Source organism: Geotrypetes seraphini, chromosome 5, assembly GCF_902459505.1.
Source record: "Geotrypetes seraphini chromosome 5, aGeoSer1.1, whole genome shotgun sequence".
Lineage (NCBI taxonomy): Eukaryota > Metazoa > Chordata > Amphibia > Gymnophiona > Dermophiidae > Geotrypetes > Geotrypetes seraphini.
Window position 1 is genome coordinate 162,005,381 of NC_047088.1, and position 20,317 is coordinate 162,025,697.

At 44.0% G+C, this 20,317-nt stretch overlaps 1 protein-coding gene across 8 annotated transcripts in view; it reads right to left on the minus strand.

The window, feature by feature from the left end:
• Nucleotides 1-20,317, minus strand: part of KANSL1L (KAT8 regulatory NSL complex subunit 1 like) — a 321,832-nt gene that overhangs the window by 31,471 nt on the left and 270,044 nt on the right. For 7 of the 8 annotated variants that reach the window (XR_004539416.1, XR_004539417.1, XM_033944251.1 and 4 more), the window contains one exon: nucleotides 9,914-10,094. Coding sequence is in view for 6 of the 8 variants with exons in the window: in XM_033944251.1 (XP_033800142.1) it covers nucleotides 9,914-10,094 (181 nt within the window). In the remaining 2 variants the exon portion in view is untranslated. Of the gene's footprint in view, nucleotides 1-310; nucleotides 666-9,913; nucleotides 10,095-20,317 lie in introns of those variants that run through there. The other variant, XM_033944252.1, reaches the window with a different exon arrangement.

Sequence of the window (20,317 nt, forward strand, 5' to 3'; positions counted from 1 at the left end):
ACTATCAGCAGATATGAAATAATCTACATCATTCATATAAAAAAGACACACAGGGAAAAAAGCCATCTCTATTCTCTTATTTGTTTTTTGTTTTTTTTAATTCTTTATTCATTTTTAAACTTTCATCAAGTGTACAAAATTCATAATATCCAATATATACAACTGGGAAAAATTTCAAAAAGAGGTTTGTTCCCAAAATGTGTGAATAGGCAAACAACTAATAAAGGAACAAGCTACTTAGAATACCTTTTTAAACGAGTAAAGGTGCTCAGAATCCAAGATGGAAAAAAACTTCAATTTGGGGTACAAATCCCTAAAAGGCGTTTTTTATAGAATCAATCATTGCACCATTTTGAGTAAAAAGGTAATAGAGAGTGCTTGTTGAGAAACACTCGAGTTAAATGTCCTTAAATGTCCAATAAAGTGATTATTCTCCAACTACTATATGAATTCTATGAGTTTAAGTTCAAAAAATAATGAGAACTTATCTAAGTGGGTTCAGATAGCGTTGACCCGGCGAGGTTCTGACGCGTTTCGCCAATCCTGGCTGCTTCAGAGAACCTGCTACGCTGCTAGTGAACTGTTGCTTAAATAGTCCAAAGTTAAAGGTGCTTCTTATATCTGGTTCAGAAGAACTTTTTACGTTTCCTGTGACGTCCTTGTTCCTTTATTAGTTGTTTGCAAAATTCATAATAAACACTATTAATTAGACCACTTGAACATCTTATCAGTGTATCATAAATATAAATGCAACCCTCCCCCCACCCTCCTTCTAAGCCCATTCATTATAAGATCATAAACCCTCCCATTGAACCCCTTCCCTCCTTCAACTAAGTGGTGTATAATTAATAGAAAAATGGCATTTAATCATGACAAAAAGATGTTAATGGCTCCCATATTTTTATAAAACTTTTATACTTTCCATTCTATATAGGTGACACAATGAATTCCACCAGAAATTAAAATTAAGTCTACTGTGGTCTTTCCAGTTATTAGTAATATGTTGGATGGCAACTCCTGTCATGATCAATAAAAGTTTATTGTTACACGATGATATCTGACTCTTTTTTCTCATGGACATTCCAAATATTACAGTATCATAAGATAACGCTATATGATTTTCCAATAAACAATTTATTTGATCCCAGATTGAATTCCAAAAGGCTATTATTATATTACTAGTCTTTAAGCCCGTTACATTAACGGATGCTAGAATAGATGTGTGTGTCTGTCTTTCTTTCTTTTTCTCTCTCCCCTTGGCCGCTGTCTGTCTGTCTATGTTTATTTGTTTCTCTCTCCTTGGACGCTGGCTGTCTCTCCTTGGACGCTGGCTGTCTCTCCTTGGACGCTGGCTGTCTTTCCTTGGACGCTGGCTGTCTGTCTTCCTTTCTGTCTGTCTCTCTGGCCTCTTGTGTGTCATTCTTCGTGTCTGTGTTCTTGTGTCATTCCCCCGCCCCCACCCCCCAGAGCAAAGCTGTCTGCCCCCAGCATACCCCTTCCCCTCTCCCTGTTTCTCCCTTCTGTCATCCCCCCCAGATAAAGCTGTCTGCCCCCCAGCACACCCCTCCCTCCAAAGCAGCTCCCTTTCCTTCTCCCTGTCTCTCCATGGCCTCCTTCTGTCTTCCCCCCCTCCGAGCAAAGCTGTCTGCCCCCCAGCACACCTCTCCAACAAAAGCAGCACCTGCACGACACCCTTCAGCCAATCGTGAGTGTTCAGAGCGCGAGAGGGAGCAGGGCCTAGGTGTATTTGGTGTGGCGGGGGAGGCCCCGACTGCCCCAGCTGCAGCTTCTTCGGCGTCGGTGAGGAAGGAGAGGTTGGCCCGACTCTCCGCAGGAGCTTTGGGGACAGTCTTCTGCGGCTCGAAGCTCTCCTCCCGGCAGACACTGGCAGCAGCGCTCTGCATTGCCTTCCTCCCGCCGCCCAGAGTAGATGTTTGTATGTCTGGTTTTTTTTTTTATTTGTCTCTCTCTCCTTGGACGCTGTCTTCTGTCATTCTTTGTGTCTGTGTCTCTCCCTGGTCCCCTGTCTGTCCGTCTTTCTGTCTCCCTGTCCCCCCTGCTTGCCAAAGCAGCCCCCTTTCCCTCTCCCCCTGTTCTGCAATGCCTACCTGCTCCATGGCCCCCTTCTGTTCCTCCCCAACCTGATTGCTGTCTGCCCCCTGCACACCTCTCCCCCCAAAGCAGCCCCCTTTCCCTCTCCCCCTGTTCTGCAATGGCTACCTGCCCCATAGTCCCTTTATGTTCCCCCCCCATGATTGCTGTCTGCACTCAGCACAACCCTCCCACCAAAACAGCCCCCTTTCCTGCCTGCTCCATGGCCCTTCTTTTTCCTCTTCCCCTCCCTCCATCCATGGTTCCTGCCACCGCTGCCGCTCCTATTCAAAGCGGCCTGCTGAGGTTCGCGGCCGGCTGTAGCAAACCTCGCAGGCTGCTATCCACCTCAGTAGCTTGTTCCCTCTGACGCGATCGCGTCAAGAGGGAACGTGCTACCATGTGGAGAGTGGCCTGAGAGGTTCGTTACAGCCAGCCGCGAACCTCAGCAGGCCGCTTTGAATAGGAGCGGTAGCGGTTGTTGCGGGAAGGGGGAGAGTCGGCGACGTGCAGGCCGCTGTGAACAGGAGCGGCAGCGGCAGCAGGACCATGAGCCCTCCTCCCGCCATCCGCCGCCAGCGCTGCTCCTGTCGCCCGATGCACCTAACTTGCGCATACGCCTCAAGCCGGACACAGCACACATGAGGTCCACACAGGAGATGAGGCGCCGCTGCTGACAGCCAAGGTAGGTGCTGGGAAGAAGGCTGGGGACTCACGCATGCGCACTCATGCGGCCACGGAACTACAGATCATGGAAGCACGCAAATAGGAGTGTGCATGCGTGAGTTAGCCTTTTATTATATAGGATTGTCCCCATCTCTTATTTGTTTTAAAAATATTTCCATGTAATTTCATTAAGTGTCCCTTGGTCTTTGTACTTTTTGAAAGAGAAAAAAATTCAATTTAATTTTACCCGTTCTATACCACTCAAAATTTTGTAGACCTCAAATCATACCCCCTTAACCTCTTTGGCCTTTCCTCATATGAGAGAAGTTCCATCCCCTTATCATTTTGATCATTCTTCTTTGAACCTTTTTACATCTACTATACCTTCTTTGAGATACAGTAACCAGAATTGAATGCAACACTCAAGATGAGATTGCACCATGGAGTGATAAAAGTGGCATTATAATCTTCTTGGTCTTTTTTACCCTTTCTTTCCTAACATCCTGTTCGCTTTTTTGGCCAATGCCGCACACTGGGCGGAAGATTTCAGCATTGTGTCTACAATGACATGTAGATTTTTTTTCTTGGGAGCAGACTCCTAAGGTAGACCTTAACGTCAGGTAACTTTGATTTGGATTATTCTTACCAATATGCATCACTTTGCATTTGTCCACAATAAATTTCATCTGTCATTTGTGTTGCCCAGCCTTCCAATTTCCTAAGGTCTTCCTGCAATTTTTCAATCTGCATGTGTTTTGACAATTTTGAACAGTTTTGTGCCGTCTGACAATTTAATCACCTCACTTGTTCTAATTTCCAGATCATTTACAAATATGCTGAATAGTGCTGGTCCCAGTAGAGAACCCTGGAGCATTCCAACATTGGCCACTGTGTCTGTCTTTTTTTCTTTGTCTCTCTCTCTCTCCTTGGACGCTGGCTGTCTGTCTGTCTCTCTGGCCCCCTGTCTGTCTGTCATTCTTTCTGTCTGTATCTCTCTCTGGCCCCCCTGCCTGCCTGTATTTCTCTGTTGTGCCATGTTTGCCTGCTCCGCGGCCCCCCTTCTGTTCCCCCCCTCCCAGAGCAAAGCATGATTGCTGACTGCCCCCCAGCACACCCCTCCCCCCAAAGCAGCCCCCTTTCCCTCTCCCCCTGGCCCCATGCTTGCATTTCTCTGTTGTGCCATGCCTACATGCTTCATGGCCCTTCTGTTCCCCCCTCCCAGAGCAAAGCATGATTGCTATCTGCCCTCCAGCACACCCCTCCCCCCCAAAGCAGCCCCCTTTCCCTCTTCCCCTGTTGTGCCATGCCTGCCTGCTCCGTTGCCCCCCTTCTGTTTCTCTCCTCCCAGAGCAAAGCATTATTACTGTCTGCCCCCAGCACACCCCTCCCCCCAAAGCAGCCCCCTTTCCCTCTCCCCCTGGCCCACTGCCTGCATTTCTCTGTTGTGCCATGCCTACATGCTCCGATGCCCCCCTTCTGTTTCCCTCCTCCCAGAGCAAAGCATGATTACTGTCTGCCCCCAATACACCCCTCCCCCCAAAGCAGCCCCCTTTCCATCTCTTCCTGGCCCCATGCCTGCATTGCTCCCAAACCGCCGTTCTTACCCTCTCTCTATCCCGACTTCCTGGTGTCTTCTGGCCCAGCGGCACGAACTGCTGCCGCCACTGCTGCTCTTCGTTTGCGTCTGCCCTCCTCTTCAAAGCAGCCTGCTGAGGATCGCCGGCCGGCTGTAGCGAACCTCGCAGGCTGCTCTCCACCTCGGTAGCATGTTACCTCTGACGCGATCCCGCCCCTCCTCTGACGTACAGGATCGCATCCGAGGAAAAGTGCTACCGAGGTGGAGAGTGGCAAGTGCAGTAGCGTTCTACTGGCACGGAGTTACAGATCATGGAACACGAAGTTTGAACTGCGCATGCACGCTTAGGGTTTTATTATAGTAGATAATAGTTTCCACTATTTTGCCTGGCACTGAACTCAGGCTTACTGATCTGTAATTTCTTGGATAACCCCTGGAACTCTTTCTAAAAGTTGGTGTTATATTGGCCACTCTTCCCTCTACAGAGTGATTCTAGCGATAGGTTATTGCAATTGTTGCATCACGCTTATTTGGACTTGTTCATAATCCACATGTTTCTCCATATAACCCATAGGGACCCCTGAGGAAGACAGTAGTGTTGAAACACAGACCGTGTTGGGTCCACATCTCCCAGAGGATTGGTTCTTTGTTGTTTTTATGTGGATTAGGAAGTTGTATTTTTTATAAAAGTCTTCATCTTGGACATCAATTCTCCACAGAATCTTTGGTTTCTTCTGGATTTTTTCTTCTGTGGAATTGTCAGGGTCAATTTTTTGTTTTTTTCTTCTCATAAGATACATCTTCTGTAAAAACTGAAGCAAAGAATTCTCTCCACTCTTGCTTTATCCTCTCTGAATGCCCTACCACCTGCAGTGCTGCAACTTCTCCAAAACTTTCTACTGGAGAGCAAAATACTCTTTCAGAAGTCCTCTGGCTCTACCAATATTTCTCCAAAGAATCTCCAAGGTCACCCCCTACCCAACAAGCTGTGCTCCCCTCCATATCACTAGGAACATTCAGATTATAGCTGGAACAAGGATGAAGTATCATTTCCAGTTTAAGATCCAGAACCCTATCCAGGCTAGTATGAAGTCTTGCCCATCTAAGAACCACCACTGTTCCTAAATTCTAGAGCTACCTCACAACTACATAGAAACATGATGGCAGATAATGGGCAAATGGCCCATCTAGTCTACCTATTCGCAGTAACCATTATCTTTCTCTCCCTGAGAGATCCCACATCTTATCTCAGGCCTTCTTGAATTCAGACACTTCTTTGTCTCCACCACCTCTTCTGGGAGACTGTTCCACACATTTACCACCCTTTCCGTAAAAAAGTATTTCCTTAGATTACTCCGGTGCCTATCACCTCTTAACTTCATCCTATGTCCTCTCATTCCAGAACTTCCTTTCAAATGAAAGAGACTCGACTCATGCGCATTTATATTACGTAGGTATTTAAACGTCTCTATTATATCTCTTCTTTCCCGTCTTTCCTCCAAAGTATACATATTGAGATCTTTTTTATTTATTTATAGATTTCAAATAACAAATCAAGATACACTTGTACAGCAAAAGAAATAAAAAAATCTCACTAATTTTATATAAGAACAAAATATTGCATAATCTCTCAAGTCCACTATAAGATCCATGATGTAATATAATCGGAATAACAAGAAAATATTAACTAAAGATACGTGGTACGTGGTTAACTGATATTCAGGTCATATTGAGATCTTTAAGTCTATCCCCATACACCTTACCACATACCATTTTAGTAGCCTTCCTCTGGACCGACTCCATCATTTTAATATCTTTTTGAAAGTGTGGCTTCCAGAATTGTACACAATATTCTAAATGAGATCTCACCAAATTCTTAAACAGGGGCATCAATACCTCCTTTTTCCTACTGGCCATACCTCTCCCTATGCAACCTAGCATCCTTTTGGCTTTTGCCGCCACCTTTTCAACCTGTTTGGCCACTTTAAGATCATCACATATAATCACACCCAAGTCCCGCTCTTCTGTCATGCATATAGGTTCTTCACCCCCTAAACTGTACCGTTCCCTTGGGGTTTTGCATTTCTTAGCATTAAATTTTAGCTGCCAAATTTCAAACCATTCTTCAAGCTTCGCCAGGTCTTTCTTCATGTTATTCACACCATCCGGTGTTTCTACTCTATTTCAGATTTTGGTATCATCTGCATAGAGGCAAATGTTATCAGACAACCCTTCAGCAATATCGTATATAAAAATGTTAAAAAGAACAGGCCCAAGAACACAACTTTGAGGCACACCACTGATAACATCCCTTTCCTCAGAGTGATCTCCATTGATCACTACCCTCTGACGCCTTCCACTCAAATCAGTTCTTGACCCAGCCCGTCACTTTGGGACCCATCCCTAGGGCAATCAGTTTATTTTAGACGTCTGTGTGGAACAATGTCAAAGACTTTGCTAAAACTTTATCCAATTCTCTGGTCACCCAGTCAAAGAAATTGATCAGATTTGTCTGACAAGACTTACCTCTAGTGAAGCCATGTTGCCTCCAGTCCTGTAATCCTCAGGATTCCAGAAACTTGACCATTCTCTGTTTTAAAAGCGTTTCCATTAGTTTGTTTACCACAGAAGTCAGACTTACCAGCCTGCAATACCCTACTTCTTCCTTAAGTTCCTTCAGCACCCTCAGATGTACACCATCCAGCCCCATCACTTGGGCTACCTTTATTTTAAGCTAGCTCCTTACTAACCCAACCCTCTGAAAATCGATCAAGGTCTATTTACTCCTCCAACCCTATTCACGTTTGTCTTCTGCGGTCCTGTTCTTTAAGCCGTGAACACAGAACATAAATATTTGTTAAGCAATTTGGCCTTTTCTTTATCAGTTTCTACATATTCTTCCCCTTCTCCTTGGAGTCTCACCATGTCACTTTTGCACTTCTTCCTATCACTAATATATCTAAAAAATGTCTTGTATCCCCATTTAACGTCAGCTATTTTTCTTTCATTGCATCTTTGCTTTCCTGACTACATGACCAGCCTCTCTTAACTTTTCCAGATATTTCTGCCTGTCTTCCTCTTTCTGCAAGCTTTTGTAGTTTATGAAAGCTAACCTCTTATGCCTTACCTTCTCAGCTACTACTTTTGAGAACCAAAGCAGCCTCCTTTTCCTTTTACTTACTTGCCTCACAAAAAGGTTTATCGCCCTTACAATCGCTCCTTTCAGTTTTGCCATCCAGACAATAATTCCTTGGCGCAAACCCCCATCAGAACAAAGTTAGTTTTTTTTAAAGTCTAGAACCTTTGCTTTTGAATGAGCCCTCTCTATATCTATCTTAATATTAAACCGTATCATGCAGTTTTCACTGGATTCCAGATGATCACCCACTGTAACATCAGAAACACTTTCCCCATTTGTAAGCATTAAGTCCAGTATGACCCCATCCCGCGTGGGTTCCATTACCAACTAACTGCTGGAACAGTTCTGCTTCTAGAAGACTCCACAATAGGGGATACCTCAATCAACATCCGGCATGTTAAAATCACCTATTCTGAAGGCTTCCCTTTTTTATATATATTCTGAATGTCTACTGTTAAATCTCTATCTACTTCTCCCATCTGTGAAGGAGGCCTGCATATCACACCAATGTTATTATATTCACCATTCCCTCTTTCCAAATTGATCCACAGTGCCTCATCCTTGTCCTGCAGATCCTGTAATTGTGTGGCTTTAATATGATCTTTAACATATAACGCTACTCCCCCCTCCTTTTCTTCCTATGCTGTCTTTCCTGAACAGATTTATAGCCTGGTAATAACTACATCCCAGTCATAGTTTTCTGTGAACCACGTCTCCGTGATCACCACTATATTCAACTCCTCTTCTTCCATCATAGCTTCTAGATTCAGAATCTTGTTTCCCATACTTCGAGCATTAATATATACTGCTTTCCAGACATTGCCCCCTTTTCCCATCCGTGTAGAGGTATTCAGTGATTTACTTACCTGAGGGCTTATTCTCACCCGGGAGCTTTGATCATCCTGCCCCATCACTTCTAGTTTAAAGCCCTCTTCAGTAGATTAGCCATCCTGCTGACAAAGACACTTCTTCCCTTCTTAATAGATGCACACCATCCCTGCTCAGCAGCCCTTGGAAAATCATTCCATGGTCCAGGAAGCCAAAACGCTCTCGATGACACCATCCACATATTCATCTCCAGGATGCCAGCTTTTCTGCCCTGACCTCTACCCTTGACAGGGAGGACAAACGAGAATACCACCTGCACACCTGACTGCTTCACCCAAAGCCCAAAGCCACTTTGACACGTTCGCAGGGGTACTTGGCAATATCGTTAGTGCCAATGTAGATGAGCATACATTCTGAAGGAAACCACTTTAGAAAATGACTGGAATGTTAGCTTTCCAAATGGCGCCAATTACACAAAACAAGATTTAAATGTCATCCTGGGGTCAATTAAAATTCTTGAACTAACTAAGTTCTAGCTGCCACTAACTGTACAACATAATCCAGCTATTTGGATGCATTTCCCACAAAGACAAAATCACCTTCCAGATGCCTTCCAGCTGTAAGTTCAATCCTCATGAATGGTCACCCGATGATTCAACCAGACAGAAAGTCAACTGTTGGAGATCCCATGATGCCGATCAATTTGCCACCTCTCACAATGCAAACTTTCACACGATGCCTTCACTGTTTTCCAAGATTGGTGACTCCTATATACATACCCTTGGTTCCCTCTCATTCCTAAAATGCTCAATAAGATTTGTCAGGACAAAGCCATTCTAATCCTCAAAGCTCCTCACTGTCCCAGGTAAATTGCATTCCCTAGACATCTTGTAAATGTCTTCAGATCAGCCATAGAATCCATCATCACTAACCTATCAGGTCATTTTTGCTGGCTAGTAAACAGCAAGTTTTAACAAAACCTTAACCTAGGCTATGGGAGATGGCCGACACAGAAGCCATCAGGATGACATTACCCAAAAAAATAGCTGTATTCCCATCAAGCCTGAGAACCTGTTATAGGGAAGCAACATTGTTTTAGTTAAGCTTTACGATAGAAAATGTCCTTTTTGTTTTCTTGCTCTACATGTTATAATGCTTTCTGGATTTCAGGTTTTCTTCTCTACATTTTAGCTTGGTTTTGTCATTTTTAAATGCCTTATCTTGACGTATAATAATTTGATGTTTCCCCCCTTGTCTCTCTTTCTTCATGCGGCCTCTCTTCTGTTTCTGCAGGAAACAGTCCTAGATCCACCATAATGGTAGTTCTTCCTATCAGCCCAAGGCTCACTGCAGTAGCAGAGTGTACAGGCTTGGATGTGCTACAGTTGAACAGCTCTTTTCACCTAGGCTTTCTGCAGCAACACTGCCTCTTTCTAGATCACAGATTTTCTGAGTTTTGAGAAGGGAGAATTGAGTCTTAATAAAATTCTACTACATCTTATTATGTGGCATAATGCAATCTCATTTCCATGCACTAGTCTTAATATTATAGTTTATAAGTACTTTGGCTCTACAAAAAACCAACTATCATATCAACTGCACCTGTAACTTACCTTTCTCTCTTGCTTTTCCTCTGGAGAGTTAGGAGACCATATACTGTCAAAACAGTATGTTTCAGAAGACATGACATCAGAGACACCTTCAGAAGCAGAATGTACCAATGGCCAGCAGTCACTAGAATTTCCTCTCAACGTAGATGCATATCCTTGCCACTCATCCGTAATTCTGCTAGATCTAAAATCACAAAATTTAATGTGTTTAACCTTTTACTAAAAAAGAAAAAAAATTATATAATGTATTTACATTACATTATACTGGACTTATATTCTGCAAGGAAAGATTAGGTTCTTACCTCAATCTTCTTTCTAGTAGATAAGACACACTATTCCTGAACCTGTAGGTAGTCAATTCCTTATCACAAAAATTCTTGTAGAGCCTCATTAGCATTCTTTTGCTCTGCCTCCCATTCTTCTGGGCTGTCCTCTAATTCTTCAGTTCGTAACAAAGCAGATGGTCAGCCCTGGAGAGGAAACAGAATAGGGAGGGGTACGGGTACTCTCCCTGAGAAAATATGTCTGTTCTGCTCATATCAAGAACATATAACGGATAAAACAAAAACTTACCATTTGCAATATATAATAAAGTGAAAACAAACAAGTCACAATCTGAGAACAACCTGTACTAAGAGTGTGGGAGTCTAAAGATAGCCTCTAGATTCATCAACACAGCAGTCGCATCCTCTATCCTTTATCCTGGATAAAGGAGAGAAAATGTCCAGATGCTCCGGCACATTCAAGGCAGTAAAGCTGGCAAATGAACATCCGACGTGGTGGGCTTCAGGAAGAGTGTTTACTAGAAAGATTAACAAGGTAAGAACCTAATTCTTCCTTCTCGTGCGAAAAACACTCTATTCCTGAACCTGTGGGACATATCAAAGTAGCCCTTTGAGTTTAGGACGGGACAAATGAGCCTGCTAACAGAACAGATAATCCAAATGCGGAGTCGTGTTTGGCCGCCATGTCAACTCTGTAAAACTTTGTGAACGTATGGAAAAAGGATCAAGTGGTCTCTCTACACATTTCTTCCACCCAAGATTCGACACATGAGGAAGTGACACTTCTAATGGCGTGCACCTTCACAGGTACAGGTGGAAGCTTTTCACTTCCGATATTGGCTGAAGAAATGGCCGTACAGATCCAAATGGAAACGGATGATTTTTAGGTTAGCCAGCCTTTACGGGCAGCACCTGCCAATATATATGATCTGACAGTTGAAATTCATTTATAACCTCTAGATATTGCAGGAAGAGTCTGTGCACATTCAACAATTTCAACATCCGATCACTCTTCTTCGATCCCGAGGAAGTGAAGGCAGGCAAGCGCACACCTTGGCTGATGTGAAACTGGAAATCATGTTCAGTAAGAAAGATAGGAATATGAATAAGACCATGCCTGAATCTGAAATTCTGAGGAAGGGATCTCTGTATGACAAAGCCTGTAGTCCTGACACTCTTCAAGCAGAGGCAATCGCCACCAAAAACACTGCCTTGATAGTAAGTTCCATCAGAGAAGCTTGCTCCAGAGGTTCGTAGGGAGTTCTAGCTAGCGCTCAGAGGACCAAATTAAGACCCCATACCAGAAAAGGCTGTCACACTGGAAGGGGGGGAAGGGAGGGAGGCAGGCAGTGCAAGGAGCCTTTCAAAAACCTGGCCACATCTGGATGTGCAGTTACAACACTCAATCCTAGGCCCAAAACACGAGAGCCCTGCAATCTGAATTTTCCAGAGAGCCAACCGCTAGGCCTTTCTCCAGACCGTCCTACAGGAAGGCGAGCACCATAAAGATCGATACCAAGCTCAGAGCCCCTCTCCTCTGAGCACACCAAGCTTGGAAGCACTTCCAGGCTTTTGTATATGCTGCTAGTCACCTTATTCCTACGTCCATCCAAATAGCCTTTAAGAGCTAGCGCCATGTGCTCAAGAGTTATGCCATAAAACCAAAGTGTTCCAGATCCTAGAGGGCAACTGAACTCTTCATGATCAGCTGGAGATGACCTTGATCTCTTCATAGACGGACCAGATGTGTATATCACAGTCATCTCGGCTAGTCTGGTGCTACTAGAATCACCACCCCTTGCTGCGCAATGATCCTTCACATAAGTATGCCTATCATGGGACACGGACGGAAGGAATAAAGAAGACCTGCCTTTGACCATGGTTGCACCTGGGTGTCCAGGCCTTCGCATCCTGGCTTATATATTTGACTGAAGAACTGAGCCGCCTTCTTATTGGCTGCCAATGCCATCCAATCAAAATGTCAGGTGCCCCCACCGATTCACAATGCAAGTGAAGGCTTCCTGAGTTGGTGACCACTTTTTAAGATCTAGAGTCTTCTGGCTTAGGAAATCCGCTTTTACACTGTCCATGCCTGCCACATGTGTTGCCAAGAGCACAAACAGATATGCCTCAGCCCATCGAAACAGCATCTGGGCTTCCAAATATAGAGCAGCACTTTTGGTGCCCTTCTCCTGGCAATTTACATAAGCTACTGCCATTGCTTTATTTGAGGAAACTCATACCGCTTTGTTCTGCAGTGTGCGCCCAAACTCCTGAAGCTCCAGGTGGATGGCTTGAAGCTCCAAGCAGTTGATCAACCACTTCCTCTGGAAAGGGGACCAGCAATGTGCTCCCCAGCAGTATAAGCTGGCATCCGTCGTCAGTTATCACCCATGCAAAAATGCACTCCTCTGGGTGAAAGACTGGGCTCCAACCACCAGACTAGACTGCAATGAGCTTCCGCTGTCCAAGGAAGCTGCTGCAGAGCACATCTCTCCGCAGATACCAGTGGAAGAGGAGCGAATCCTGGACATGAGTGCACCCTTGCCCAGGGGACTACGTTCATGGTTGCAACCACTGGTCCCAGCACCTGCAAATAATACCAGGCTATCAGAGCTCCCATATCTGATGCTTCTGGGAGGAACTCCCGTATCTGTGGACTTCTGGGAGGAACACTTTGTTTTCTTTTATATCTTTTATATCCTGGATACTCCAAGATGCATGAATAAAGGCTTGTTTTTAGTTGGAAGGACGTCACCCTTGCCTTTCTTCTGTAATGTTAACATTTTAAGGCGAGGCTTTCTCTGTTTGCCTGTTTTTCTATGAGGTGACCACTCAGCCAGACAGAATAAGAAAGGAAGAGCAAAGACCAGGAAACACTGGCCACTGTAGGGAGACTGTATTATGTATTAAAAAACAAAAATATTTTGGGGGTTTGTTAAAGTATATAAATTAGGCATAAGGGTGTCACAATATTTTACAAGGAACACTGAAAAACTGAAAGTTTTTTAAGCCTGTGATGTGTGTGTGGTAGAGCTATTGTTGCTGGCATTCCATGATCTGAGACTTTTTCTTTCTCTGCTATGAGAGTGTGTTCACAGTGGTTATTTAGAGTAATTTGGTGGAGAAGTTTAAATTTAATATTTGTGCAACAACCACCATTACTTTGGTGAAGGTTCATGGTGCTGAGGCCAGCTCAAAGGACAAGGCCATGAACTGGAAGTGTTCCGGCAGAAGGAAATGCAAAAACTTCCTCTGCTCTGGAAAAATGGGAATGTGCAGATAGGCCAACATCAAATCCAGGGAGGTGGGATTTCCACAGCGCCACTAACGTAATCACCAACCTCACCATCTCCATTTGGAAACAGCATATCTTGAGAGCCACATTAACTGCTTTGAGGTCTAGAACTGGCCTCAAGTCTTCTAAGCCGCTCTCGGGCACTATGAAGCATATCAAGTATCAGTCAGAGCCTGAGCCTCTGGCAGGGGCTCTATGGCTTACCATAGTTGCCTTTCCATTGTTGCTCGGACTTTGGCTGCTTTAATTTATTATTTTTTCTTTCCAGCCTCCCAGCCAGAGTCTAGAAAAGGGGCTGAGAGGGGCTGAAAGAACCCAGCGATCTCTGCCCATGCTCCCCAATAAGCTGATAATCTTCCTCCAATGTGTGGAGGCTCGGCTGACTGCTTGGCAACATAACTGCTTCTTGGGAGTTGTGGCAGCGTGGGATCCTGAAGACTGTGGACACCTAGTCCCTCCAAATTTTTGTCTGGAGTCTTGAAGAGATCTTTGGCCCGAAAACCCTCATGAGAACTGGCGATATCGTCTGGAGGCACAATAAGTACCATGACCTGACCCCCCCACCCTCCTCCCCGTACCATGACCTGAGCCCCTGACCCTTCCCCCAGTGGCTCGAGGTCTGCTGTCTGGTAAAGACTTTGTTTGCAATTCTGCACACTGGCCATAAGATCATCCAGACCTTTTCCAAAGAGTGAATGTCCCTTAAATGATATATTACACAAGGTCATCTTAGAGTAGAAATGCGTCGCCCAGTGTCTGATCCATAGCATCCTACGGGTGGAAATGAAATAAGCAAACATTTTACTCATGACTCTGAAAGGATCATTCAGAGCTTCAACTACATAATCCACTCCAGAAATTAGAAATTTATGATCCTTCCCGGCAATTGCCTCTGATCACAAAGCAACTTGGAGTGGCAAGCCCGGGTGACAAAAGATGTTGTTGTAGTTGCTTTTAAACTGAGGTCACGGCCTCAGAGCTGCTTATGAACAAAATCCAGCCCGTGGTCCTGGGCATCCTTTAATACCATGCCACTTTCACTGGGAAGGGAGGAACACCTAGTAATCTGCACCACCAGGGAAACCACTTTCTGTGGAACAAAGAGCTGGTTAAATTCAGCATCCATTGGACAGATCCTTGCCATGGCTTGGGCCACCCAGAGGGGTCCCTCCGGGACCTCGCAATGGTCTGTGAGCATATTTATAATGTCTTGATAAGAAAGAAAGCAGGTGGTCTGCGCTTTTTTGCTGCTTATAAGTGAGCACTGTGTAGTAGAGGACTGCGGAGTCTAACTTTAATTCCTGATCACCTAGAAAAGTACTGGAGACATGAACAGTCTGCACATGGTTGGTTCCTCTCCGAGATCAAGGGCCTCCACCAGATCTGCACCCTCCCTAGAATTGAAAATCATCTTCTGGTATAGAGAATCCTAACTGGGAGATTAAAGGCATTGAAAGAAAGCCCTCTCTAGCTCAGTCTTCCTCAGAGAGGACCTCCCCGTCTTGCGCATGGCATTTTTGCTGTGAAACCATGCTCATGATGGGGGAGGGGAAACACCTAGCACCAGCAAGACCACAAAACCCAAGGGTTTCATGTATCCCTTATTAATCTTGTAAGCTTCAAACATCATATTGATGAATGCAGGGGAAAACCCCTGTCCAGGATGGCTCCTGCAGACGCTCACAAGCTTTCTGGGATTTTGCAGCTGCACTTGCTGAGGATGTACTTGTATTGCTCCCCAGCTCAAACTTGGACTTTTGTCCTGGCCCTCACACCATCTGGGCACAAACACCCCCTACCCCCAAGGAACTGAGAGTGACTGTAAAACATATGGTTAGAAAACTAGAACTGGCACAAATACCAAAGAATTATTTAAAATTGTTACTAATATTTTTGATACGTCCTCATTCTCCCAACCGACACATATGGTACCTCCTAACTCCGTAGACCTTGCAAATCATTTCAGTCAAAAAACTGATAATCTAAGAACATCCTGTTCATTAGTCAATAGAAAAAATCAGGATTCTACGCTTTTTCCACAAGAAAGCTGCTATGTAAATTTAACCTGGGGCACATTCGGACACCCTGTATGGGATGACTTTAAAATCACAGTTACTTACTGTAACAGGTGTTATCCAGGGACAGCAGGCAGATATTCTCACATGTGGGTGATGTCATCCATGGAGCCACGGCATGGAAGGTCCAGAAAGTTCATGACTGACCGCACCGTGCATGTGCGAGTTCCTTTCCGCCCGACGTAGGCGCATGGCTCCTCAGTTCAGTTAGCCAGCTAAGAAGCCAACCAGGGGAGGTGGGTGGGTTGTAAGAATATCTGCCTGCTGTCCATGGATAACACCTGTTACAGTAAATAACTGTGATTTATCCCAGGACAAGCAGGCAGCATATTCTCACATGTGCGTGACCTCCAAGCTAACCAGAATGATGGGAGTGTTGGCCTTTTAGGAAAATAAATTTTGTAATACAGTTTGGCCGAAGCGCCCATCCTGTCTGGAAAAAGATTCCAGACAGTAATGTGAGGTGAAAGTATGAACCGAGGCCCAGGTAGCAGCTTTACAGATTTCATCAATAGGAGTAGAGCAAAGAAAAGCTACAGAAGCCACCATAGCCCAAACTTTAAGGGCTGTGACCCGACTTTGCAGGTGCAGCCCAGCCTGAGCGTAACAGAATAATATGCGGGAAGCCAACCAGTTGGAAATCGTTCTCTTCAAAACAGGATGCTCCAACTTGTTAGGATCAAAAGAGACAAAAAATTGATGAGATGTTCTGTATGATTTAGTCCTTTGTAAATAATAATAATAATAACAACAACAGTTTATATACCGCAGGACCGTGAAGTTCTATGCGGTTTACAATGAATTAGAAAGATTCTACATATTGAATGGAACTTTCATAGTTAGAGATTAGTGGTTAACAGTTTACAAGATCAGATTTGGGGGTGGGATTGTGATGGGGTCTATTGTCCAGATTCGTTACCTAGGTATTTCGAGAACAGGTATGTTTTTAGGTGTTTCCTAAATTCACCATAGTTGTTTGTGTGTGTAATTAGTTTTTCCAGGTCTTTGCCCCATAAGGCTGCTTGATACGATAGAAGTTGTTGATGATGTCTCTTAAATTTGCATCCTCTAGCCGGTGGGGAAACGAACTTCAGGTGTGTTCTTCTCTTATGTCTATTGGTTGAGAAGGAGAAGAGGTCAGTTATATATTTAGGGGCTAGACCAGATAGTACCTTGAAGCAGAGACATCCCAGCTTGAACTTCGCACGTGCCTCCATTGGCAGCCAGTGCAGGAGTCAGTAGGAAGGGGTTATGTGATCGGACTTCTTCAACCCGAAGATCAACCTGACTGCTGCATTTTGTATCAGTTGTAGTCTCTGCATTTGCTTCCGGGAGATTGCCAGATGGGCAATGTTACAATAATCAAGGTGGCTTAGTATTAGGGATTGTACCAGAATTCTGAATGCTGAAGCGTCGAAGTATGCTCTAATGGACCTAAGTTTCCAGAGAGTAAAAAAACCCTTTCTGACTAGGGAGTCCACATTGTCTTTCATGGTTAGACCTTGGTCCAGTATTACCCCCAGAACCTTCATTGTAGGTTGAATAGGGTAGTTGAGATTGTTAATGCGTAGTGGTGTTGTGGTGACAGGTGGGTGTGGCGAGGCTATAAAGAATTTAGTTTTATCTGAATTAAGCTTCAGTCTGAATTCTGTGGTCCATTGTTCCATCAGGTTTAGTGCTTCTGTTGCCTTGGGGGTGATTTCGGAGGGAGAAGTATTGAACGGGATAATGATTGTAAAGTCATCCCTAACGCTCCCCTCTTCCGCCGTAACGCTACCCCCTCTCCTCCTTAGAAAACTGATGAAACCCCTCCTTTGCAACAGACCTATCCCTTAGCCCCCCCTTCCCCCATCTAAACCCTCCTCTCCCCTCTCCCCCCCTTACTTTCCCACCCCCCCCTCCAAGTTGGTTGCCCCCCCCCTGTTTCCATCTAATATGCTCTTATCTAATTTCCTCTCTTAAACTCTATTGTATCCTACTGCAGCACTCTGTATGTATCCCGTATTGTATCCTACTGCAGCACACTGTATGTATCCCGTATTTAGCCCTTCCCCCTCCTAAATCGTTTATGTAAACGAGTTCGTCCCCACGATTGCCTTGTTATGTTCTTCTTTTTTCGAATCGCACTGTATGTAATTCATCTACCTGTTGTGAACCGCCTTGAACTCCCTGGGTATGGCGGTATACAAAATAAAATATTATTATTATTATTATTATTATTATTTTATACCCCGCTGGGCCAGCTGCACGCCTAGTGATGATGTATAGACGTTGAAGAGTAGTGGGGATAATGGAGACCCCTGTGGAACGCCTGATGGGTTTCTCCATGTTTTAGAGAGGTTGCAGTTGAAACGTACTTGATAGGTGCGGGTCGTAAGGAATCCTCGGAACCAGTCAAATACCTCACCTCTGATGCCGATTGCGTCTAAACATTGTAACAATTTCTCATGATCCACCAAGTCGAAGGCCGAGCTCATGTCAAATTGCATGATTAAGGCATTATGGCCCTTGCTGAATAAGTTGCGTAAGTATTCTAGGGTCGCTGCAATCACCGTCTCAGTGCTAAACAGAGGTCTGAAGCCAGACTGGGTTTCGTGTAGTAGAGAGAACTGATCAAGGTAGTCCATCAATTGGGTATGTACTAAACCTTCCATTATTTTTACGAAGAATGGAATGGATGCTACCGGTCTATAGTTGGTTACTGATGTTAGGGATTGTTTACGATTTTTTGGGATTGGGGTGATTATAATGTGACCGTTATTCGTTAGGAATTTTCCATTTTTGAACTTATTGGTCAGATAACTCCACAGTGTTAGTTTAAAGTCTAATGGGGCTGCTTTCATAATGTCAGGGGGACAGGGATCTAGAATGCAGTGTGATTTAGTATACTTGTTATAGAGTTTTATGAAGTTATTCCATTCTAGATCCTGAAAGGAGTTCCAAAACATATCCACTGGTATTTCATTTTCATGTATGTTGGCTATTTGATGTGCATGTATGTTTTTTGTTGGACAATTGTTCCTTAGGTTCATAATTTTTGAGTCAAAGTGTTGTGCTAGATCGTCTGCTGATGGAAGTTTCGTGTCGTGCATGGATTGATTGTGATGTGTGGTATCAAATAAATTTGTAACCAAGTTGAACAGTTCTTTAGTGTTGACTCCTTTTGAACTCATATTGGATGTATGAATTTTGGATGAGTAGAATGCTTTTCGTTTTTCTTTTATCAATTGTTTGTAGTACTTTATGTTGGATCTCCAATTGTTCCGGTCTGATATTTCTCCTGTTTTATTCCAGATCCTTTCTAGTCGTCTTACTGATTGTTTCATTATTAATAGTTCAGAGTCGAACCATTTATTATATTTATTTGAGCGGTTTGTTCTGTCTCGTTTAGGGGCAATTTTATCTAAGATGGATGTGCTTGTTTTCGTCCACTGTTCCCAGAAATCATCCTCTTCATCTATTTCCTCACGTGATTCGTAATGTGCCCAGTATTCCTAATGCTCGTTTGCAGTTCAAAGTATGAAGAGCTGTTTCTCCTGGATGAGAATAAGGCTTGGGAAAAAATGCTGGAAGCACAATTGACTGATTGAGATGAAATTCAGGCAACCTTTGGTAAGAACTTTGGCCTTTATCTGCCATCATCTTTCAATATTTCTTCTGGCAGAAGTAAGGAAGATGAGAAAGACAAAACTTTCCAAGTAAGAAATTTTAGATGAGCCTTAGACATTGGTTCAAAAGGAGGCTTCATCAATTTGGTAAGAACCACATTGAGATCTTATACCACTAGAGGTGGTTTGAAAGGTGATTTTACATTGAAAAGTCCATTAATGAATCTGGAAATGAGAGGATGAGCAGTAAGTGGTTTACCATTCACTGGCTGATGAAAGGCAGTAGATAATCCAAAATCAGAGAAACAGAGATGGAATTTGGATACACTTGAAGAAGACGACATCCACTTTTATTGATGACACTGCTGAGTGGCTGGTTTTCTGGAATCTTCTAAGATTAGTCGAACTGGTTGAGAAAGTTGAAGATCAGCTGAACTCAGTCCGAGAGGTATCAAGCTGTCAGGTGTAATGACTGAAGATTGGGATGTAAAAGAGACCTTCGACTCTGCGTGAAAAATGGGAAAATTTGGAAATATTGGCTCCTTGATACTGAGCTGAAATAGAAGAGAGAGCCATGGTTGTCTGGGCCACAGAGGAGCTATCAGAATCATGGTGGATGACTCTTGCTTGAGCTTGACATGTGTCTTGAAAACAAGAGGAAAGGGTGGAAACGCATAAAGAAACTTGTTCTTTCAATCCAAGAGAAAAGCGTGAGGCGAGTACAGCCTGGAACAAAAGCAGAGGTAGCTTTTGATTGTGGGGAGATGCAAATAGATCTACTTGAGGAGTCTCCCACTGTGAGAAGATAGAATGGAGAGCTGCCAAGTTCAGAGTCCATTCGTGTGGTTGAAGAATGCGGCTGAGCTTGTCTGCCAGAGAATTCTACTCCCCTTGAATGTAAACAGCTTTGTTAAAGATGTTGCGAGAAATTTCCCAATTCCAAATCTTTTGAGTCTCCTGACAGAGAAGGAGGCTTGTTTACATAATGCATTGCTACCTGATTGTCTGTCCGGAAAAGAAGAACTTAATTTTGTATAAGATGTTGAAAAGCTTTGAAAGCATTGTAAATCACTCTGAGTTCCAACAGATTGATATGATGGCGGCGATCACTGGTGGTCCAAAGACCTTGAGTGTGCAGCCCA